At 32.7% G+C, this 21,460-nt stretch overlaps 1 protein-coding gene across 4 annotated transcripts in view; it reads left to right on the top strand.

Annotated features, from left to right (window-relative positions):
- The first annotated feature begins 154 nt into the window (after positions 1 to 154).
- LOC105325684 (prolyl 3-hydroxylase 1) overlaps positions 155 to 21,460 on the top strand; it is a 27,896-nt gene continuing 6,590 nt past the window's right edge. For 2 of the 4 annotated variants that reach the window (XM_066085990.1, XM_034455549.2), the window contains exons 1-18: positions 156 to 700; positions 1,867 to 2,019; positions 3,801 to 3,981; positions 4,597 to 4,722; positions 5,241 to 5,377; positions 6,800 to 6,886; positions 8,115 to 8,264; positions 8,999 to 9,055; positions 12,490 to 12,643; positions 12,923 to 13,022; positions 14,060 to 14,132; positions 15,036 to 15,270; positions 15,617 to 15,723; positions 17,127 to 17,222; positions 19,263 to 19,379; positions 20,352 to 20,502; positions 20,901 to 21,015; positions 21,226 to 21,304. In XM_066085990.1, coding sequence (XP_065942062.1) covers positions 263 to 700; positions 1,867 to 2,019; positions 3,801 to 3,981; positions 4,597 to 4,722; positions 5,241 to 5,377; positions 6,800 to 6,886; positions 8,115 to 8,264; positions 8,999 to 9,055; positions 12,490 to 12,643; positions 12,923 to 13,022; positions 14,060 to 14,132; positions 15,036 to 15,270; positions 15,617 to 15,723; positions 17,127 to 17,222; positions 19,263 to 19,379; positions 20,352 to 20,502; positions 20,901 to 21,015; positions 21,226 to 21,304 — 2,556 coding nt within the window. In that variant the 5' untranslated portion in view covers positions 156 to 262. Of the gene's footprint in view, positions 701 to 1,866; positions 2,020 to 3,800; positions 3,982 to 4,596; positions 4,723 to 5,240; positions 5,378 to 6,799; positions 6,887 to 8,114; positions 8,265 to 8,998; positions 9,056 to 12,489; positions 12,644 to 12,922; positions 13,023 to 14,059; positions 14,133 to 15,035; positions 15,271 to 15,616; positions 15,724 to 17,126; positions 17,223 to 19,262; positions 19,380 to 20,351; positions 20,503 to 20,900; positions 21,016 to 21,225; positions 21,305 to 21,460 lie in introns of all 4 variants that reach the window. The other 2 variants (XM_034455621.2, XM_034455588.2) reach the window with 2 other exon arrangements.

Below are 21,460 nucleotides of genomic sequence, written 5' to 3'. Positions count from 1 at the left end.
AAAGTAAACGTTTAGTAGTTGCAATTATTCATTAAAATTTTAACCACAAAAAGACAGAAACATATAATTGATTAATAGTTAATTAATTTGATAATAAATACCGTTAGTTTGTATTTTGAGCTGTTAATTTATATCGGGATCGAAAGACTTTAATGCGGAGGTGTTTCAGGGACTTTGTCAAAAGTCGTTGCGGGTGCAAGCAGCAAGATGTGGATGGCTGTGTGTGCGTGTTGTGCGTAAGTGAAGTTTATTTTTTTACGCGATGCATTCCATTCTTTTCTTTGCATTTTGTGTTACTATTCATGGTTTAGAAGAAGACCCTATGACAACATACTATAGACTGTATCAATACGGAGTCCAGTTTTACAATGAGAAGAATTTTACAGTTGCAAAGTCTCTTTTTGAGAAAGCTCTGGAAGATTACCATTTCTACCATCAGAATGCCATTAACTGTCGTGTCGAATGCCGTCGGGAAAAGAGCAATCTAGTAGAAAATCTCGAGGAATCTAGAAAAGTTTTAGATATTTTAGAAATTAATATATTTGAAAATTTTATCCATCAATCCAAATGTATCAAGAGATGCTATAAAAGAGTTTTTGGAGAGAGACCAGATCATCACCACAATTCTGAAACAAAGAGAATAGATAAAGACTTTGAAGATGGACGGATTTTCCAGTACCTTCAATTTTCCTATTATGAGGTAAGAGAAAATGCGTTTTCCAGGGAAGTAACTCTTGTCATTCTACAAAGGAGTTGATTAAAGTCCCTTTCAGTATCGTCAATACCTGAGTAACTTTTTGAGATCAATGGTAAATTAACTTATTAAGGTGAATTTTTGCATACAGATCGAGATACAATATATTGATTTACAAAGAAAATATGGAAAAGAAAAATAGTTTTTCTTGTTTTCCCATCTGAGCGAGTTATTTGGGAAATTGGTGTTTAACACATGGACAAAGCATCATGCTTCATGTGTGTTGGCTTTGTTTACATTCAGGCAGTAAATAAGAAAGCCATGAACTGCTAACTTTTATCTTGGATGTTAACTGCAGGGGGTTTACAGCTGCTACTAAGGGTGAATTGTATAACTGGGATATAGAGATTATCATTGGAATCAAGATAAAGAGAATACCAGTGCTAAACAGACCAATGCTATAACATCAAGGATTCCAGAAATCTTTTGAATAAATGAATATCAATGATATTTAATTATTAAAGAGATTATTCATGTTAGGTACACATAATTGGTAAATGAAAATTATCTTAAGGTAAAGAGTAAAGAAATTGATAAATGTACATCTGTCTCTTCTATTTGGTTGTCTAAGGCAGCAACTTTCAGATATATCAAAGAGTCACGTGTGAATTTCTTTTGTAAACAATTAACAGTTCAGCATTTATCATCAACTAATAACTTGATGATTAGGATTGAAGGTATTTCAATAAAGTCTAATAATTGATGGAGAAATAATTTTCAGTGTCCATTGTAACCAAGATTAATTACCAAATTCTTGCATGAACAAGAATCCTGAATCAATCAACAAAAGATTTTAATTTATAACTGAAGATCAGTCTAACTGAAGGTCATTGTCTTTAACAAATCTAATAACCACTGACTACTGACTGATAAAAGAGTATAATATAAAATCATACTATTTTCAAGTAGTACTTTAATTATATGAGCTCCCCGTTAATCATGGCAATTTATGTTAAGATATTAATCTAATGTATACCTATCATCAAGTGTCCAGTATTCAAATTCATTAAATTGTATATTATAGATAAATGAGTAATATAAAGGTGATTTTTATTAACATTTCGAGAAGCAGGAGGAGAATTTAAAATAATACTATGAATCTTTTCTTTCAGTTGAAGGATTATACCAAGGCAGCGTCTGCTGCATACACCTACTTTTTAAAACACCCGCAGGACCAGAATGCTCGGCATAATGTCCAAATGTACAGAGAAAAGTTTGAGGTCAAGGATGAAGAGTTTGTTGACCTTGAGAGGAAGCCATATCAGGTAAAGGTCATAGTTTTTAAAGGAAATTGTACCATTTTTACAATTCAAGTAATAACTTTCTAAACCATTTGGAAGTTTACAAGGAAAATACATATGAAGTTGTTTGTTCTTTGTCGGTGTACAAATGTAGAAAACAAACTGTGCGATGTGAGTCAGTGTGTGGTAACTTAAGCCTCCTGCAAACAAACAGTACATCAACATTCCTATGCAGTTACTCTTGTACTGTCTGTGTATGGATTATGCACGCATACAATAAGATATTGTTAGTACTGCTGTAAGTACTCAAACAACTTACTGGTAGGTTAGGTATTTATGAATTTATCAAATATACTGAAACAACTGTAGCCAAACATTGGTCCAGTATTTGGAAGAGTTCCCTGATCATTGTTTAAGTCATTACAAATCAAAAGTTTATGCATCATTTAAACATACTTTTAAACAGATGTTAAAACAATTGAAACTTCTTAGAGATATTTTTTTTTAAAATGTTCACATGAAAAAATTAAAGGATATTAATCCTACACACAGTGTGTGGATATATGTATCGGTTTCTGATTTGTTTCCGACATTTGTGACAGCTTGAAAAACAAGTGAAATAGAAATGATGTGTATAAAAGGATAATGTTTTTTTCATGTGTACATTAATGTACAAGAGACTTATATGTACAGTGGGGGACTGGCCTCTAATGGAGTGGAACTTAGTATATCTGCCTGTATCTATATAGAGTTAAATGGACCCTGACAATGCAGAGACATGGCCAGGTCTATGGATGATTTAATATCTAGATACATATTTAAGGAATGAGTAAACCTGATCCAAATGATAAGCCTTGCCCCCTTTGTGACCTGATGTAGCATACAACAAGGCATTATGTTGCAGGAAATGTATAACATACCATTCAGTTCCAAGGTGTTCGGTCAATTTGTCCCACCATTCATCGTCAGTATCAAGTTATTATTTTGAAGTACGCATTGAAAGCAATTCTTCTCTCATTTAACTGATGTGATGATAATTCATGGGCTTATTAGTATCAAAATTAATTAAAAGATTGACTGAAACAAATAATATGCAAGTATTCTCTTAAGCTAAATTCATATCATAGATATTTTTTTTAAATTAGTAATTGAGAAGATATTGAGGTGCATTGATGCATAACTGGTCATTATTGGTGGGATCATGAACAAAGAGTACATGTGATCCTTGACTGTATTCGTGTACATTTGTATATACTGATTTTGAACCTCAAATACCAGTGAACTGGTCTTGAGCGAATAAAGAATTGAATTGAAGTACCTAAATTTTACAACATCACCACTGAACCTGCACTCTTGTTCATTCTTGTGTGACTGGGGCATTCTAACTTTTAGCATTATGTCCATAAATTTGTAAATGACAGGAGGACAGAGCAGCATTAAATTCCTTGCATATTTATGAAGTATTTTCTATAGTACTTTATTAAAGTCCTTAACCCCAATTTTTTTCTTCTCAGCAATTTTTGACAGCATTTTTCTTTTCATATTTCTCCTAGCTATTTGATTCTAACTCAAATATTATTGAATTGTCCTTTGAAATAGAAGTAAAACTTCATCACAGTTTTCTAATATTGGTACTATGTACATGTACCAAGACCACATTGCTGCAATTATGTAACATACCTCCTCAAAATGCCCTTAGAAGTAAATTTGATAGATAAATCCAAGTAGCACACTTCTACAAAATTCATAATGATTAACATTTTAAAAATATTTGAATAATATATTTTTTATTTTTTTAAATAAAGGAGTCTCACATACAGGGAGAATTAGCGTACTATGATGGCAACTGGACAGATGTTATCATACATTTTGAACGAGCCCTGAGAGAGTTTTACAGTGAGGAGGAGCGATGTCGTCTACAGTGTGAGGACAAGCTCCTCATTCCCTCACCATTCCTGCTCAGTGACTTCTTCCATTACTTGAAAGGTAACTGAACCTGGAGGGAAATTATCAATGTAACAGATGATGCCAGTATAAAAGTCTGTATGATAACCAGAGTTAAAGACAATGTAAGGTTTAAAACAACTGTTGAGACTGTGTGGCAAGTTTTTTATAGCAGGACCACGAAAATGTTGGCAATTGTAAAAGATTAAGGTATTAATAGCATTTATTTTCATGTATGGAATTTTAGCAATTTTTAAAATAAGCTTAAACAAAAATTCAGCAAAAGTTATACACTATATGTAGCATTTAATGAATATATCTATCCTGTTGGGAAAGGGGGAGGGGGTGGGATGTCAATTCAATGAATATAGTACTAGATGTAATTGGATCAGGCTCCAAGCAAGCCCATACAACATAGACAAGCTCACTTTTGATCTTAATCTCCCATTTACATTAGAGATATATATTAATAGTAGAAAAGTGAGACAAAGATCAAAAGTGAGGTCATCTAATTTTTTAAGGCCCTGTGTCGTTACTTTAACTCAATGATCACTTTGTTTTTATGTTCCCCTTATTTGTATATCTCCTCTATTTGTATATCTTCGTTATTTGTATATCTTTGTTATTTGTATATGTCCTCTATTTGTATATTTCCAGATCTGTACACCCCTATACTGAGATGTCAGGCTGACTGTGAGTACAAACTGAGTCGGTTGTTTGCTGACCATCAAGACGGCTTTCTGGAGGAGCATTACAATTTCCTGCAGTATTCCTATTACCAAAGTAATGACTAGTGAACATGGAGAGAATCGTATAAGGGATTTTTTTTAAATTATAAACAGCATATTTCAATGAGAATTTGGAGAAGGATTTGAAGAAATATTTGAGAATCCTATTATATATGAAGACTTGTGAGAAATTTTCTTAACAAGAATGAAATCCTGTCAAATTCAGCATAATTGAGAAATTTTATTTAACTTATTTTTGAAACACTGAACATCTTTGGAATTATTCAACTGAATATATGTTAAATTTAAAGAGGAAACAACATAGAACATGTTAAAGATAAATAATTAAAAAAAGTTACTTCTTTTCTACATATATATTATGAATTGAGTAATTACAGCATAATTAATAGGAAAACTACTTTCATATTTCTTGCATAAATGTTCTTTTTTAATACATGTACAAATGCATGTAGATAATTCTATTGTTTATAAAAAGCTACATATCTGTGAATAAGGATAGAAGTATGAGTTTAGTTTTAAGTTTTAAATTGTGTTAAACTTTTCTGCTTATAGCTGGGGACTTTGAGCGGGCAGCTGAGGCGATAGGGGCGTTCCTCTTGTTTAACTCCTCCCACCAAGAGATGCTTCAGAACCGCCTCTTCTTCACCACCCGGCTTGGTTACCATGACTCCCACCTAAGAGCTAGAAAGGTAAGAATACCCTAAATTTTAAATGATGTACAAATTTCTTATGGTATGCAAGTACATCATTATGAGATCAGCTGTTTTGTATCAAATTGCGGCAAGAATATCCTAATCACCAAACTTTGATAACAATCTTAAAGAGTTCACCACTGTCAAAAGAATAAAAGCAAGATTGTAAGATTCACAAGGGGTGCTCCTCGCGATTTTACATGGATGCTGATTCTTTATGTTTAATCAGAAATCTACAGTACAGGTGACACTCGATGGATCGAACTTCGATCTCTCGACGTTCTTGATCTCTCGAAGTGAACTCACGGTCCCAATTTTTTTCTCTATATAACTAAGCAAATTTACTCTTGATCTCTCGAACTCCGATCTCTCGAAGTTCTTGATCTCTCGAAGTAAAACCTCGGTCCCGTTACACATATTTCACAGTTTTTCACTCTTGATAACTCGAAGTGATTGCTGTGTACACACGCGGCCGATCAAGCGTATAATTATAGCTCCGCGTGGACCTTACCTGGACGATTGAGTGAACTCCTGGGAGCTAGCGTGGTAGTGTTAATTGGTTGATTACGTAAGTGACACTACCCCTTGCTTCCTTCAAAGGGTAGATAGGTAATTTGTAAGTGATCTATTAATTTCAACAACTTGTGAATGTTACGGCAAATGCTCTTTATTTAAAATATTCTAACGTAAAAATTAAGAAAACATAATATGTTTAAAAATTTTTTAACGTGAAAAAATACACTTAATAACCTCACAAGTAAGTTCTGTATTGTTTAAATTGAAGTAATGTAGCAGAAAATACGATTGAAATAATGTCTGACTATCCTTCCATGTTATAAATATAAATTTCCGGCCACTATAATTTCAGAACCAAAATACATTGTTACCGGAACAAAAATTTCCGGATTTTTTTAAACTTTCGATTTCTCGAACTCTTGATCTCTCGAAGTTTAATCATGGTCCCCTGAAGTTCGAGTTATCGAGATTCACCTGTATTTGTCATATAAAGTAAAATATGGTTATAGAGAACATGCTTATAATGACTTGAGGTTGACAGTGAAGTGATTTTCATTCCCCATGCCTGTATTGCATATGGTAAACTTGATGGATATAATGAATTTTGCTTATAATGAAGCAAAATCACCCATCTCTGGCTCTTTGTTATAAGCATGTTCTTGTTTTTTTTGTATTTTTGGCGGAAAGCTGCTTCCACCAATTCAAGTACATCACTAAATGCCATATGTGTATAGCATAAGAATGAATGCATCTAAAATATGCAAATTAAAATTCACGCTAACATGTTGAAAAATCAATCTTCCAAATATTGTTCACATCAAATACATCAAATGACAGTAGATCAAGAATCTGACTCTTTGCATGGTACATTTGTATTTCCTGTATCTGGGCTGACTGTTGTAGGAGGCAGTGGAGTATGTTGAGATGCGGAAACGCCTGGAACTCCTGTTGAATTACGCGGAATCTAATGACCTGGACGTGACAGAAGGAGTAAGTCCAGACATAGTCGTCCTGTTAGAGATGTGTAAGAAACTTACAGAGCAGTACTAACAGTATTTTGTGTACACATTTGTTAAAAGTTAACTTTACTGATACATGTATTATTAACCAACTTTTTTCCATGCCAAAAAAATTTTACATTGTTCAATCAGGTTAAAATTTAGCTGCAGGTCTGATAACAATTTGTATGGATGACCTTGGAGCTACAGTGCCTCCCATAGTAAAAAAAACTGCATTTATGGCGCACAAAAAATTTAGCTAGTTTTGGACTGATTTATCTTATTTCGAACACATTCTGTACAAATATTTGATTTCAAAAAATTCCTCAACCATTTTACTTTAGATATCATCATTTTACTTGCCTCTGATATTCTTTTAAACACCATCACCAGTCCCGTAAAGTGAAGTGGTGCAGTTTGTTTACATGTAAAAATGGCGACTCTCAATCTTGATGTGAATTTAACATACTTCATTTTCCGAGGTCAATTAGGGTGTTTCGGGGAAAGTCTGAGGCAAGGAAAGAGACAATTTGGGTAGAAAATTGTATAAAGATTTTAATGGTACTAAATTTATTTCACAGAATTGTGTGTAAATAAGGTTAATCAGTCCCCAACTAGCGCAGATTTTTGTGCGCCATAAATTGCAGATTTCTTCTATGGTAGGCACTGTAGCTCCCAGGTGGTCTATCTGAATTTGTTCAGACCGGAAGCTACAGACCTGCTACTAGTTAAAGATTATCAACATATGCTTAGTTTCAAAAATTAATCACCAAAAGAAATAAATCAGTGGTATATCCAGAATAATATCATTGGAAAAAAAAATGGTTTACAGTAACTTATTATTACTAGTGCTTCAAGCACTTTAAATTTCTCGGTAAGACTGATTTTTAGAAAAAACTAAGTATACTTCATTTTGTATGTTAAATCACAAGCAATATATTGAAAGTTAGTGTTTACTGCATGACAACTATATGATGTACATGCAAGATAGATATTCATCACATGTCAATTAAACTGTGAAACAGTAATAAAGTTTTCTTGTTTTATTTCATTTGGTAAATTTTGGGAGTTTTTTTTTAAGAAGGAATGAAAGAATGAAAGAGTGCAAGTAAAATATGCCATCAGCGGTGAGAGATGTTACACAAGTTTTGATGTTAAAATCAGAATTTTTTGCGGTAAGGATCTCTAGATCTGAAACAGGGATATTTTGATTGACTTAGGGTACAAAAGAAGTTGACCATTACCTGAAAGTTTTTGAAAAACTTGGAATAAAAGTTGTCCAGACGCCACAGGATCTGAAGGGCAGGAGGTTTACAGCGGAGGGCGTGCTCAGAGAGGAACAGAGGGAGGAGTTACTGAACTTGGTCAAGGTTTGTAACTACACTGCATGAAATTGGTCAATCCCCCCCCCCCCAGTTAAAAATATTACAAGTTATGAATTTTAAGAACAGGGACAAATATTCCCTTAGCCCTTCTAAATATATACATGATGATTAAAGTCCATCATGCTATTAATAGACAGGGGAGGATAAGTCACACTTTTTGAGATTCGATGTTTTGTTCCCTTAGAAAATATAATGTAGCAAGGAATTATAAAATTAAATCCTACAAAATGTGTAATGCTGGATGAAATTCTAATGCATATATAGAAAAAACATGATTTTAATTATCATTGAACTGTATAAATGTGCGCTATCAGATATTGCTCCTCGGCAATAAACATGTTATCGATTATTTATATGAAAATGTCAGTGCATTGATTATATTGTAAACAAAATGCACAAAGAATCATTTGTGACATCTTCCCAAGTAAAAGGTTTCTGATCTGCTTCCAGCTTCAAGAAGAAAAGGATGGAGTGGATCAAAAACCCTTGACTTGTCAAGATGCATACGTGTGCAAAAAGTTACATTACAGAAATATCTTTATAAGTGAAGAAACAATTTATAAAATACAAAAATGCCTATAGTTGCCATTATTTTCCTTATTCTTTATATGGCATGCATCAAAACATTTGGGTACAAGCATATTACACTGCAGATGTTTTATCATTCACATGAATTGTCAGTTTTAACAAGCATTGAATATTTATTTCTTCACTCTCAGTCCACAGGATTGGATTCCTCTGAGGTTCAAACTATTTCTGTTCCAAAGGCTATAGAGGTAAAGTACCCAGTAACAAGAAACAGTCTAGAAAATTGACTATGTCCTTTTTACAGTACAGCTCACGAGTATCCCGACACCCACCGTGTAAAAAACACGGTGGAAAACGGTCTGTGTCGCACCGTGCACACGGTGTGACACCGTGTATGTGTATTGGAAAATTCAAGAAAAAGCACCGTGTCGCACCGTGGCCGCCTGTGTAACTCCGTGGCCACTGTGTTACTCCGTGGATATCGTTACCTGAGACGTTGATAGATATAGCGTATGTTTAGAAATAAAGAAATTATGGCTAAACAAGGGTTGAAACATATATATCCTTTTCATATTTAAAAAAAAAATGAATGTCGACTTAAGTTGCACGGACCCAGAAAATTGTCGGGGCTGTCAACGTGAAGTTATTTTTTTGTGATTTGAAAACTCGACGTAAATGGGTACCTTTTAATTCATTTGTTCTTAAATAAATTGAAATAAATTCACCAAATATATTTAATAATCAATTGATATATAATCAAAATTCAAATCAATTTAATTCATCGTGTTTTTTTTTCTAAACACGCTTGATGTTGAAACTGACGATCCGATTAAAATATCGGGAGCTTAAACGTCTTACTTTTCTGTTATATCTGAAAACGCTTTCTGATTTATTAATTAATTTACAGCCTTACTTTAAACCAATTAAAAATGAGAAATGAAAACATTTCAGATCTTGTTTTTTTTAAAACATGTTGATGTGCTGTAGTAAATTTTAACAACCCCATATTACCGGTGACTCGAATAATTTGGACTTCAGCTATTTATGTAGCAATAAATAAACAAAAAATCTCTTTTATATTTTAGATTATAGATAAATACATGTACATACTCTTGTTAAATTATATTCAAGCATTGTACATGTACTAAAAATATACCCGCATTTCATAAAATTACTTTCAACTTTATTTCCGTACAGCTGGTAATGGCGCCGTGATTTCACATGAAAAAATCACTCGTGCGATACACCTGTACGGAAGCTGATCAGATACACAACATTGTCTTTCATCTTGGGTTCTATACACAACAGGTGTTATTGTCTGTCTTGTTAGGTGTCATTGTAATTTACAACAAACTGTGTGTATATTTGGACGTCTGAACAGGTGTACTCGAGATGCCGTTATTCACACCTTTCCACGGACACCTGTTTGGTAACTCATCACAACCCGTCGTGTGTATGGTCTGAATATATTTTACTTCTACTTTGTTAGTTCCATGATTTTTCCTAATCTCTAACAAACAACAAAATTGTCTGTAGATGTGTACACAAACTACTACACGTAAGACTATCGGCGCGTGGATCCGGAGAACAATTCCGAATTCAGCAACTCTATAAATGCGGGAATTTCACAAAGTATTAACTTGCGATAAGAAATTATTTACCGGGTACTCATACATGTATAACAAAAAAACCTGATTGATTAAAAAGATGAATGAGATAATATCGGTAACTTTTTGCAAGCATTTATAACAAACACAACTTTATTTACTTTATAACCAATCTAATATGTGTGATGTGAACTAGCGTCGAAATTTTAACGAAAAATCTTATTACATCCTATACTTTACAAACTTCTAGTCATTGTGTTGAAATCGTTATTAAAACCATGGATCTAAAATAAATGAATTAAATTCATACAAATAGAACTCTTATAATTCTAAAATGATTGCACAAAAGACAAAAGTACAGAGAGAGAGAGAGAGAGAGAGAGAGAGAGAGAGAGAGAGAGAGAGAGATTTTACAGCGCAATATTCGAACCCTCATCCATGCAGTATAAGAATGAAAAACTAAACATTTCAAACACTAAATACTTTATCGTTAAATATTTTTCTATTTTGCGGACTTAAAAAAACAATACAACGACATTTATTCCTTATCATGGAAGGAGCACGTGGTCTATCTCGCGGGCTGATTTGATTGACAAGGATAGCACGTGGACTCTGACTGCATAGATTCTATCGCAGTTTTAGGGAAAATGGTTCAATATAAGGAAAACTATAAATCTAACTTATTACACTGAATTACAAGTGAAATGTACTTAAAATTAAACTCATACCAGTATTCTCTCTCTCTCTCTCTCTCTCTCTCTCTCTCTCTCTCTCTCTCTCTCTCTCATATGACTATAATTAAACAATCAAACATAATTATTGCAATACTGAGTAGTTTGTTGGAACACAAATAATTTCTAAACTCAAGTTGCTTATAAAGATGAAATAAAAAATTATCAAGTACCGATCCACGGAATCTAAGCGCTATGAATATGTACCGTGCGGTACTACATGGACAAGTACATCACACTGTCACATATGTATAAAAGAAAGAAAATTTGAAAAATATAAAACTGTATAATTATATTATTTAGAGAAAGTACAGTTGTTTTCAACAACCCGTTAGATTTGTTATCGTTGAATAGAGTATAAGTGAGAGAAGATCACAGTTATGATTCTATGCACTATTGAAACTGCCAATCTACAGTAACTACGATTACTACTACGTTTAAAAACGGACTGACACAAAAACAAAAACTTATGGAACAGTGTATTTGAATTTTAAAAAGGAAAATAAAGTGTTAGTGTTTTATTTGATCAAACCTTTATGTTGGCGATATCGATTTTTTTTGTTCTTATTATGAACAAAAAAATCGATATCGCCAACATAAAGGTTTGATCAAATAAAACACTAACACTTTATTTTCTTTTTTAAAATTCAAATTAAGAACTTCTTAATAACAACAAATATCAACCGTAACAATCGCATACGTCTGAAAATTGCGTGCCTAAAAAATTTATTTATTTATTTATTTCTATTTCTTTGTCTTTTTCTCTAATTCTCTTACGTACATCAATAAATATTTTATTCTTTATAAGTTTTATTCCTAAATCCTCCTTTTTTCACAGGTAAATACCGCGTGTTACACCGTGTAACTGTCCGTGTTGCATCGCGTTGCACCGTGTCGCACCGTGTTTTTTCTCGTTTCGTGGCCGTAACAGAGAACAATAGATCAAAGGTACCGACACTTCCACGCTCAGCGTGGACTTTTGAACACGGTGGTCGGTGTTTTTGTCGGGATACTCGTGAGCTGTACTGTAGCTAACCCGAGCCAAAGGCTCAAGTGAGCTTTTCTTATTAGAATTTGTTTATTGTCTGTTCATTGTTTCCATCATTGTTGAAACTTTCCATGAACAATGATGATTCCACAGTATATTATTTGTGTTGAATAGATATCTTTTGCATATTTAGAACTAGTGCAAAGACTTGCCTATTTAGAATAAGCTACCTGAGAGTTTCTTTATCTACAGTCTGTTGGCTACAGCTATACAACAAGAGGGGGAAATTACTAAAGCATTAAATTGTCTGAATATTAATTTGAAAATCAGATATATTCTTTTGGGGATATCCTTAGGCTGTGAAGGGGGACCCAGACTTGGAGATAACACTGCGACTGTTCCTGAAACTGAGTGAGGCAGTAAGGTTTTATACCTCTAAGTTCTTCAACCAGAGCAGCTTTTACACTAAGGAAACAAAGCTTGTGTGTAGGAGACCTACCGAACTAACAGGTAACAATAATGTGGTCATCTATTTACCAGGAGTTCCTTCCCCTCAACTGTCACAGAGTAATTGCAAATTCTAGGACCATGCATAGAATTTTGTTCTCTGTGGTTTATTTGGAACTTATTTAAAAAGATTTATTTACTGCCATATTACCTTTAATTTATTTTGATATTACTGTAATGAAATATGATATTTCTTTTAATTGGTTATATGATATTGTCCTTCTTAATGATAATATTGTCTTTTATTAATTATAATTTGGCCTTTATTTTTTTTGTTTACAGATGAAGAAAAGGAAACAGGAAGCAGCTGTTTCCCTCAGGAGGATGGGAATTGTTTGGATCTGGAACAGGAACATCTGGATGGGGATCCAGATGAATTTATGTAAGGCAATACTAAAGTCATTTCAAGTATGGATGAGATCCAGATGAATTCATGTAAAGCAGTGAATCCAGATGGATTTATGTAAGGCAAAGTATCAGTTCTAATCTTGATGGTATCCAGATAAATTTATGTGAGACAGTAGTAAATTTTAATGTTGATGAGGATCCAGATGAATTTATGTTAGCTCAACTATGTCATTTCTAGTCTAGTTGGGAACTCGGATGAAATATTATAAATCAGTAGGTCAGTTTTAATCTGAATAGGGATTTGGATGAATTTATAATATAAATTTTATATGAAGCAATAGTTTATTTAAATTATGCATAGGGATTAAGGATGAGGATCCAGATGAATTTTTGTAGACAGTGGGTCAGTTTTAATTTAGTTAAGGATCCATCTTGTAAATTATGGCTCAAATTTGTAAACAGGGAAAAGATTAAATAATTTGTAAATAGGAATTCTGTATAAATATAAAGCTGAATGTTTGTGATTGGGTAAAATTTATCAATGATTCATTTTTGGGGGAGTGGTGGAGGGACAGTTAGAAAGATCATTTGTATGGTAATTCAGTGATGTACATGGGGTACTTGAAGTTCAGATATACATGTATAAAGAATAAGGAGCACGAAAATCAAATCCTGTGGAATCATCTTTGTTCGTGTGGGACCAATGTTCCTGGCTTTCGTTGGTAACCCTTGCCCACAAATTTACATCCCCACAAACGTATTTACAAGAATTTGTTTAATTTTCATTAAAAGTATCCTGAACTTGCTACCAATAAAACTACGCCTCCACAAAACAGCAAAATTCTGGCTACCAACGAACATTGACCCCCACAAATAAAATTCCACAGTATTACTACAAAAGTGAAAACAGGCAAAATGAATTACCAGCTAGATCTTTCACCACACCGATTCTTCCCTTACAAAGTGTTCTGCAATTTTTTTGGGATTTTGTTTATAGCGATTTGATAAGTTTTTGACTCCTTTACAAAAGCATGATCTTGTATGATAACGAATTTGATTTCCATTTTGCAGAGCAGTACTGTTTATCAATGATGTAGACAAGGGTGGAGAGACAGTTTTCCTAAACAGGAAGAATAAGGAGATGGTAAGACTCTCTACAATTACATATACAGTTATACACGTTCACAGGCAGTCATGTCTCATCACATGATGAAGTGCATATTCATTTTGATTGGTCATTTGCAAAGAATTTTTCAAGCTACAGTAAAATACAGAGTTTAAATAGCTTGCTGGATTGCTCAATAGGGTACTATAAACAAAATTATTTTCACCTCATGTAATTTTTGCCCTTCTTCACTTGCAAACAGTTTCGCCCCGTCTTGAATTCGCCCAGTCACAGTATGTTTAAAGAGAAATAATTTGAAACAGTGAAATTCACTAGTCTTATATTTGCCCACCAACAACAAGGGCTAAAGGAGCGAAAATAAAACAGGGGCAAATATTTCCCTGTATACAGTATACAATGTAGTCATCCAGTGAATTTCACACAAGAAATTGATGTGAAATGCAAATACATTTTGTAGATGCTCTTTTCACTCTGAAATTCACATAATGCACAAATGGCTGTGTAGTGATTGTAATGTCTTATTTAATTTCTTATATCAGTATTAAAGTTAACACGCTAAATTTTACAAACTGATAGTAGTCCGACTTTGATATCAAAGAGCAAGTTTATTAGATATAGGATTTTTTAAAATTTAATTTAAAAGTGTTTTACTGTGGTTTCATCAACATTGGTAGGCAACAATTTTAGTGAATTTAATGAAATTCAGTTTTAAAAAAACTGTTTCTAGGATGTGAAAGCTTGTGGACAATACAATTTGTCACTGGAAATTGCATTTCGATGAACGTTCAATATTGTTGATCAACTCAATATCGAAATCCATGAAAATTGGTATTCAACGAATATTGGTGACATTACCATAAAAAAGTTTGAATGCTAGTTTCAAGTATTAACATTGATTAAATAATGTTAAATTGCTTGTAGGCTCATGTTCGTCCAAAAAGGGGCCATTTCATAGTGTTTGAGACCTTGGACAAGCACATGGTTACGCCCCCTGCCTCACAACGATGTGTTATATTGATGACCTTTACCACAGAGAAGGCCAAGGACAATCCAGAGTACCGTCACGCCATGAGATTCCTTAATGACCTTGATGAAGAAAAAGTCCGCAAACTTCATATAGATCATTTAAAGAGGATAGAAGAAATCAAAGATGAAGGTTAGAGACAGTCATTTAAGATGTATGCATACATGAAGTTATTTGTATAATTCTATAGTCATGAATGCATAACTGAAGTTATTTGATTGTGTTGAGCTACATTTTGATTGAAAAACTTTTGCACCCTGGGAATGTTAAATTATTTCTTATTTGATATAGACAAATAGACAGAGACAATTGATAATATGTATGTTTATGATTCCATAGAGGGCAATCTAATTAGATAATCTATAGTTATTATACTTTTGGACCTGTATATTTCTTTTCTGTATCAATATCTATATTAAGATGTTAATATCCAAAGACATTATGTCTGCAGAACTTGTAGGTTTCTTTCTCTCTTTAGGTGTCTCTATTGTACAGAGTGGTCAAGAACTTCATGGTAAAGAAAGATTTGTAGCTGATGGGCTCATGACTGAGGGAGAATGTCAAAAACTGATATCTCTGTTGGAGGTAAGAAATCATGAGGTGTATATGTTATAACAAAGCAATGTCTTTATCAGTTGTTTTATACATTATAAAGTGGAGTCAGATGAATACAGCAAGATAAATAAATGAATGAATGTAATTAGAATTGCAATAAAGAAATAAACTTGCTTTACACCAAGTTGCATTTGACATCATACAAAGGCAACTTCGCCACATATGGTCTACATATGTGGATCATATGATTGGTTGAAAAATAGCATTGATATACATACGATACATATATGATTATCATGTAATTCTCATATGAAAGGTAATACATATGAGAATGTGTGGCATAATTGCCTATGTTTGATGGGGAATGGGGATATGAAATGTACTTGTATAAAACTTCATTTGACAGTTTTGCAAAATTTATCATTATTTGAATAATTTAAAAAAGAAGTACATGAACTGCATTACGCTTTGACTGATATATTTTAGTCAATTTTTTCAAAATAACCTACACACAAAGGCCTTGTAACCAAAAAATTGATAAATTTTTTCCTTGCAAAATTAGGCCACACCAATATAATTTCTACTTTGTTGGACATCCAGTGAAGAAAGGTATGAGTGGGCGAGCGATTAAAAAATTAAATTATTTTTGTTTGTTGCCAAAATGTTAAGGCGATACATAAAAGATTTGTGCGAACGGTTATATTTTTTCTTCTTGTTTCTGATTTATATAAATTAAAACTATTTAAAAAATAGAGCAGAAATAGAACAGAAAACAGTGCAGAATTTCCTGGGTGAGGGAAGTTAATAATAATATTATTTCTTGAGTTTTATTTAAATACGAGAGCGTGGGGTCTGACGAACAGGAAATTTTATTGGTGTGGCCTTATCCATATTCAAAGTAATTCGGTTGGATAATAATTCTTAATTTTGATAGAAATACACTTATTCTGACAACATTAATATTTCTGACAAAGATTAGGTACCGGTAAACATAAAACCCATATACTCAAATATCTGAATACTAGAGGTATGGGTATCTAAATATTAAATGTTATTGGTATCTAGATATTAAAAGATATTGGTATCTAAATACTTGATATATTGGTATCTAAATATTAAATGATATCAGTATCTAGATATTAAAAGATATTGGTATCTAAATACTTGATATATTGGTATCTAAATACTTGAGATATTGGTATCCAAATACTTGAGATATTGTTATCTAAATACTTGATATATTGGTATCTAAATACTTGAGATATTGGTATCTAAATACTTGAGATATTGGTATCTAAATACTTGAGATATTGGTATCTGAACACCAAGAGATATTGGTATCTGACTTCTAGAGATATTGGTTTTTGAATACTAAAAGACACAAGGGTTCTAAGATCTATTGGAATCTGATTACCATGAACCCCCTGTTTTAGGCTGGAGGTTTGGAGGGAGATGGTTATAGGGGAGACAAATCTCCATTGACTCATAACGAAGTATTCACTGGTTTGTCTGCGGAGCGAGCCCAAAAGGTAGCCCACTGGGCGTGGTGTAGCATATACTGAATTGTCAAAATGTACACATCATTGATCACCACTCAAAATGTGTTTGGTACTGGAAATTTTTATGAAAATTGTATACAGTGAAATTTTACAATTTTATTTTTATTTTACAAAAAATTCCAAAATCTTGAGTTTTTTTTCGTTTTTCTGTTATTAAAAAAGAAATCTTCAGGAATATGATGTGTAGATTTGAGTGGTTTGGGCTATTTCATCTTGCTTACTCCTCCCAAATACATTCGCAGTGTTTATCAACACTTTAATAATATTCAGTTTCGCTAGACTAATTATAATTCTATTAATATTATTGATTTAGGCCAGGTTTTATGGTAAAAGTTTTATATTGTAATAATATTATGCATGCCCGTGGGGGATAGGTTTGATGCTGATATATTTAGAACTAAAAATGTAAATAATTATGTATTTGTTTAGATGTATTCTGGTTTTGACACCTCCGAGCTAAAACATTAATGTTTTTAAATAGGTACATGTACCTAATGGGTAGACCAGTTTTCATTGTAATTAATAGTAATGATAGTATGTAACTACCGGTATTTAAAGATTGTGTATAACTGCTAGAGTTGAAATTCCTTATATAATTTGTATCATATTGTTTTAATTTACTAAGATTTGATTATTTAGGTCAAAGTAATGTGTTTAGCCATAGATTGTTGACTGTTTTCCTTGTTGCATAGCTGTTGGTCCAGACTCAATTAACATTTCCTAGTCAATTCCTTACCTATAGCTAGCTAATGTAGCTATGCTTAAAATACATGTGTTATTTTGTAAAATCTTTGTAATATTGTATGTAAAACTGTTTTTCAAAATGATTTGTGAGAGTTAGCTGTAATCAAATTATTGAATATGTCTGATCATTGTGGTTTATTTATTTTATTAAATAATATTTTCATAGAAAAAGTAGTTTACCACAAATCTTAAATTTTGATAAAAATTTTGGTTGCAACATCTCTTTTTAGACGAGGCCAATTTTTAAGATGTAGTAAATACCAAGTCTAATAATTATATATTAATTCATTACATACAGCACCCGCAACGTTATTTTTTGCAATATAAACAATAGAACAGTATACACGCACAATAGGATAGGATTGATACACGATATGAAAAGATAAAAGATGTTCATGATAAATGTATAATCGCGTTAATGAATATCAACCCTCGGGCCTTCAGCCCTCTGGCTGATATTGGTGTCTTGGGCTGATACAGGATTAGCTGCAATAATGTAGCCCTCTCCAATTTTTTATATCTGATGTTTACTGGAGAGAAAAAAAATCAGGAGAGGGCTACATTATTGCAGCTAATACAGGGTGTATATGGAAAAAGGTATGTATAATTCACTATATATCACAATGTCAAAAAAGTCTGCCAAACATAAACATCACAGATATACCGGTACATGTAAGGGAACAGGTTGTCAATACTTTACCTGATATTTTATGATTCAGGGTCATATTTCAGTCATATTTAATATTTTAATTTGGAGATGTATAGAGAGTTACAGTAGAGACTCTGCAATTGACAGCTATGCTTCAAAGATCAGAGCAAGGTGACTGCAGTGGTTAACGAGACTAATTAACGATCAGTATTTTATGCATGCATGAGTGGTTACTGAAATGAGATCAATGTCAACCTACAGCCAGTCATATTTGCAAAACTGTTTTGGGACTGCATAGTCAGCATATTCATGTAACATACAAGTTTTGTTGTAATCATCAATTTGATTGATAAATTTTTACCTTTCAATATATGTTCATCTTGTTAATCATTGAAAAAAAAGAAGTTATATGTGTCTGTAGGTATATTTATGAGAGTTATGATATGGAATTGAGAACTGATATGGACTTCTTTGCTATAGCCAAAAGTTTACAAAATTTTAATACTTTAATCATATTAAAGTGGCTTAATTTGGTTCTCATTGGTTTCATTGCCTCCGACTGCCATTAGCTTATTGTGCTAATTTTGATAGAGGTGGCTTGTATTATCTTCATATAGAGAGGTGGACTTGAAGGTGATGGATACAAAGGGAAAACGGAATCAGGGCCCAACAAAATATCGCCTCACACTAATCTTGAAATGTTTGAGGGCATCACGGTTGGTAGGGCTACCCAGGTTTGTAATGAATGTTTTAATCCAGCATCTATCAACTATCAACACTTTTTCAAAAAAACTCTTCTGCAAGTGTTATAAATACATGTATTGGGGCATTCTTCTCATTTTATTCTCTCAGATTCTAGAATTTCAACGTCTTTGAATTCTTTCTTTATAGAATTTATATTTTTGCAAATGTAATGCATGGTTTTTTTCATCCATTTCATGAATAAAAGCCATTTGTTTTTTGCCCATTATACATGATTGTTTTACACACACAAAAATGTTCAAAATCAGCAACAGTCGAAAAAAGTCAAATCTAAATCTGTTCTAAAGTATTGTGAGGCTTGGAGCTTTTAGAATTTTTTAACTGTAATTTACTATAGGATAAAAACATCAAACCAACGTAGACTCTAATTTATGATGCAGTGATATCATATATAACTTTTTATGCAATAACATCTTTTTCGTTATCTCAGAATTTAGTTTGAATCTTGAATATATAATTATCTGTGATGCAGTGCCCATAAAAAGCATTGTTCGACGTTACATTTGGATCAATCCTCATAGTAAATTTCCTCAGTTCAAATCCTCACCAATTTTTTATAATAATAGAGTTTGCTGTTGACTTAGAAATAATGCTCTAAGTCACATGTATTAAGAGGATAAATTTTTATCGGGTGATTGTTTAGGCCCTACGGACTCTTCCTGTACATGATTTGCTTGTACTTAATTTAACACGCAGGCTGAACTCTCTTGAAGATATACCTCTTTCTTTTCTGTTATCTGTTAGTAAGTGCATGATAATACTGGACATTGATGTTTTTTGTAAATTAAAAATGTAGAGATGAAACACTTTTCTATCTATATGATTTATTCTTATAAAATAAGATATTCATTTAAGTTCAATAGATAATTGTTTTTTTTTCATAATGTTAAGCTGTCAGAATTCATATCTGAGATTTGAGCATTGTGATTTGTTATGACTTTTAGCTGGTGAGATCAGGCAAATTACCCAAAGACTTGGTGCAGTTGTTTTTGAGAAAAAGTGAGCAGGCTCGAGTTCTTGTTGAGAACTTCTTTAACCTGACCCGCCCTCTCTACTTTGATTTTACACACCTGGTCTGCCGGACAGCCATTGAAGGTACCCATATACAGTCAGACATAATTCAGTGAACTAGTTTACAATGAATTCAACCTTTAATTACAGCAAAGTCAGTTTGATTCCTCTTATCTTAAAATTGTATCATTAACTTATATAGATACAATAAATTATGATATAGATTAATTAATGTTAGTACAATGAATCAAAATTGCTTGTCCTTGGTGCTTTATTATAAGCATGTTTTACTGTAGTAGCCAAACCATTGAGAATTCCAGTAGTAGGATAGAAACCTGATATTGTTTTGATCTGTGCATTGCATTTTTATCAAACACTGATTTCAAGGACTTTATGCATGCAGTATTACACAGTAAATGTTTATGTTTCTTCAGAATTTAGAATTTTTAAAAAAAATTAGAGAGATCATTTCCAAATTTTAGAGGATAATGAAGAGCGAAGAGACTTGAGTCATCCAGTTCATGCTGACAACTGCCTGATTCAACCGGATGGGACCTGCTTGCGTCAATTCCCAGCATACATTGCAAGAGATTACAGGTACCTTATTTGTTTTCTTTAACAATAAAAAAAGCAAAATACTTAAATTTCGGAGTGGTTTTCCAATTTGGTATCAAAACGACTAGCATGTATAATCCTGATAGTAAAGTGTGTTATTACATTTTCGTTTTTTTTTACTCTTGTTTTAGCTATTACCGGTACATGTTTAATACAAATTTTTAAGATAGATAAAAAGATATTTCTTTATAGTGCTGTGCTGTACCTAAATGGTAATCCTGATTTCATGGGAGGGGAATTTTTCTTTGCCCATGGCAACAGAACAGAACAGGTTTGTTAGAGATTTTTTATAACTTTTTCAAGGTTCCCTTTTCCATCATAAACAGTACAATGTTATTTTTTTTACAATCCTATCCTATTGCGCATGAATCCCATTGTATTGTGTGTGTGTGTGTATTGTTCCATAATGTGATCAATCTATCATATT

Source organism: Magallana gigas, chromosome 5 (assembly GCF_963853765.1).
Source record: "Magallana gigas chromosome 5, xbMagGiga1.1, whole genome shotgun sequence".
Classification (NCBI taxonomy): Eukaryota; Metazoa; Mollusca; class Bivalvia; order Ostreida; family Ostreidae; genus Magallana; species Magallana gigas.
The sequence above is the reverse complement of the archived record's forward strand: the minus strand, read 5'-3'. Positions and strand labels throughout refer to the sequence as shown.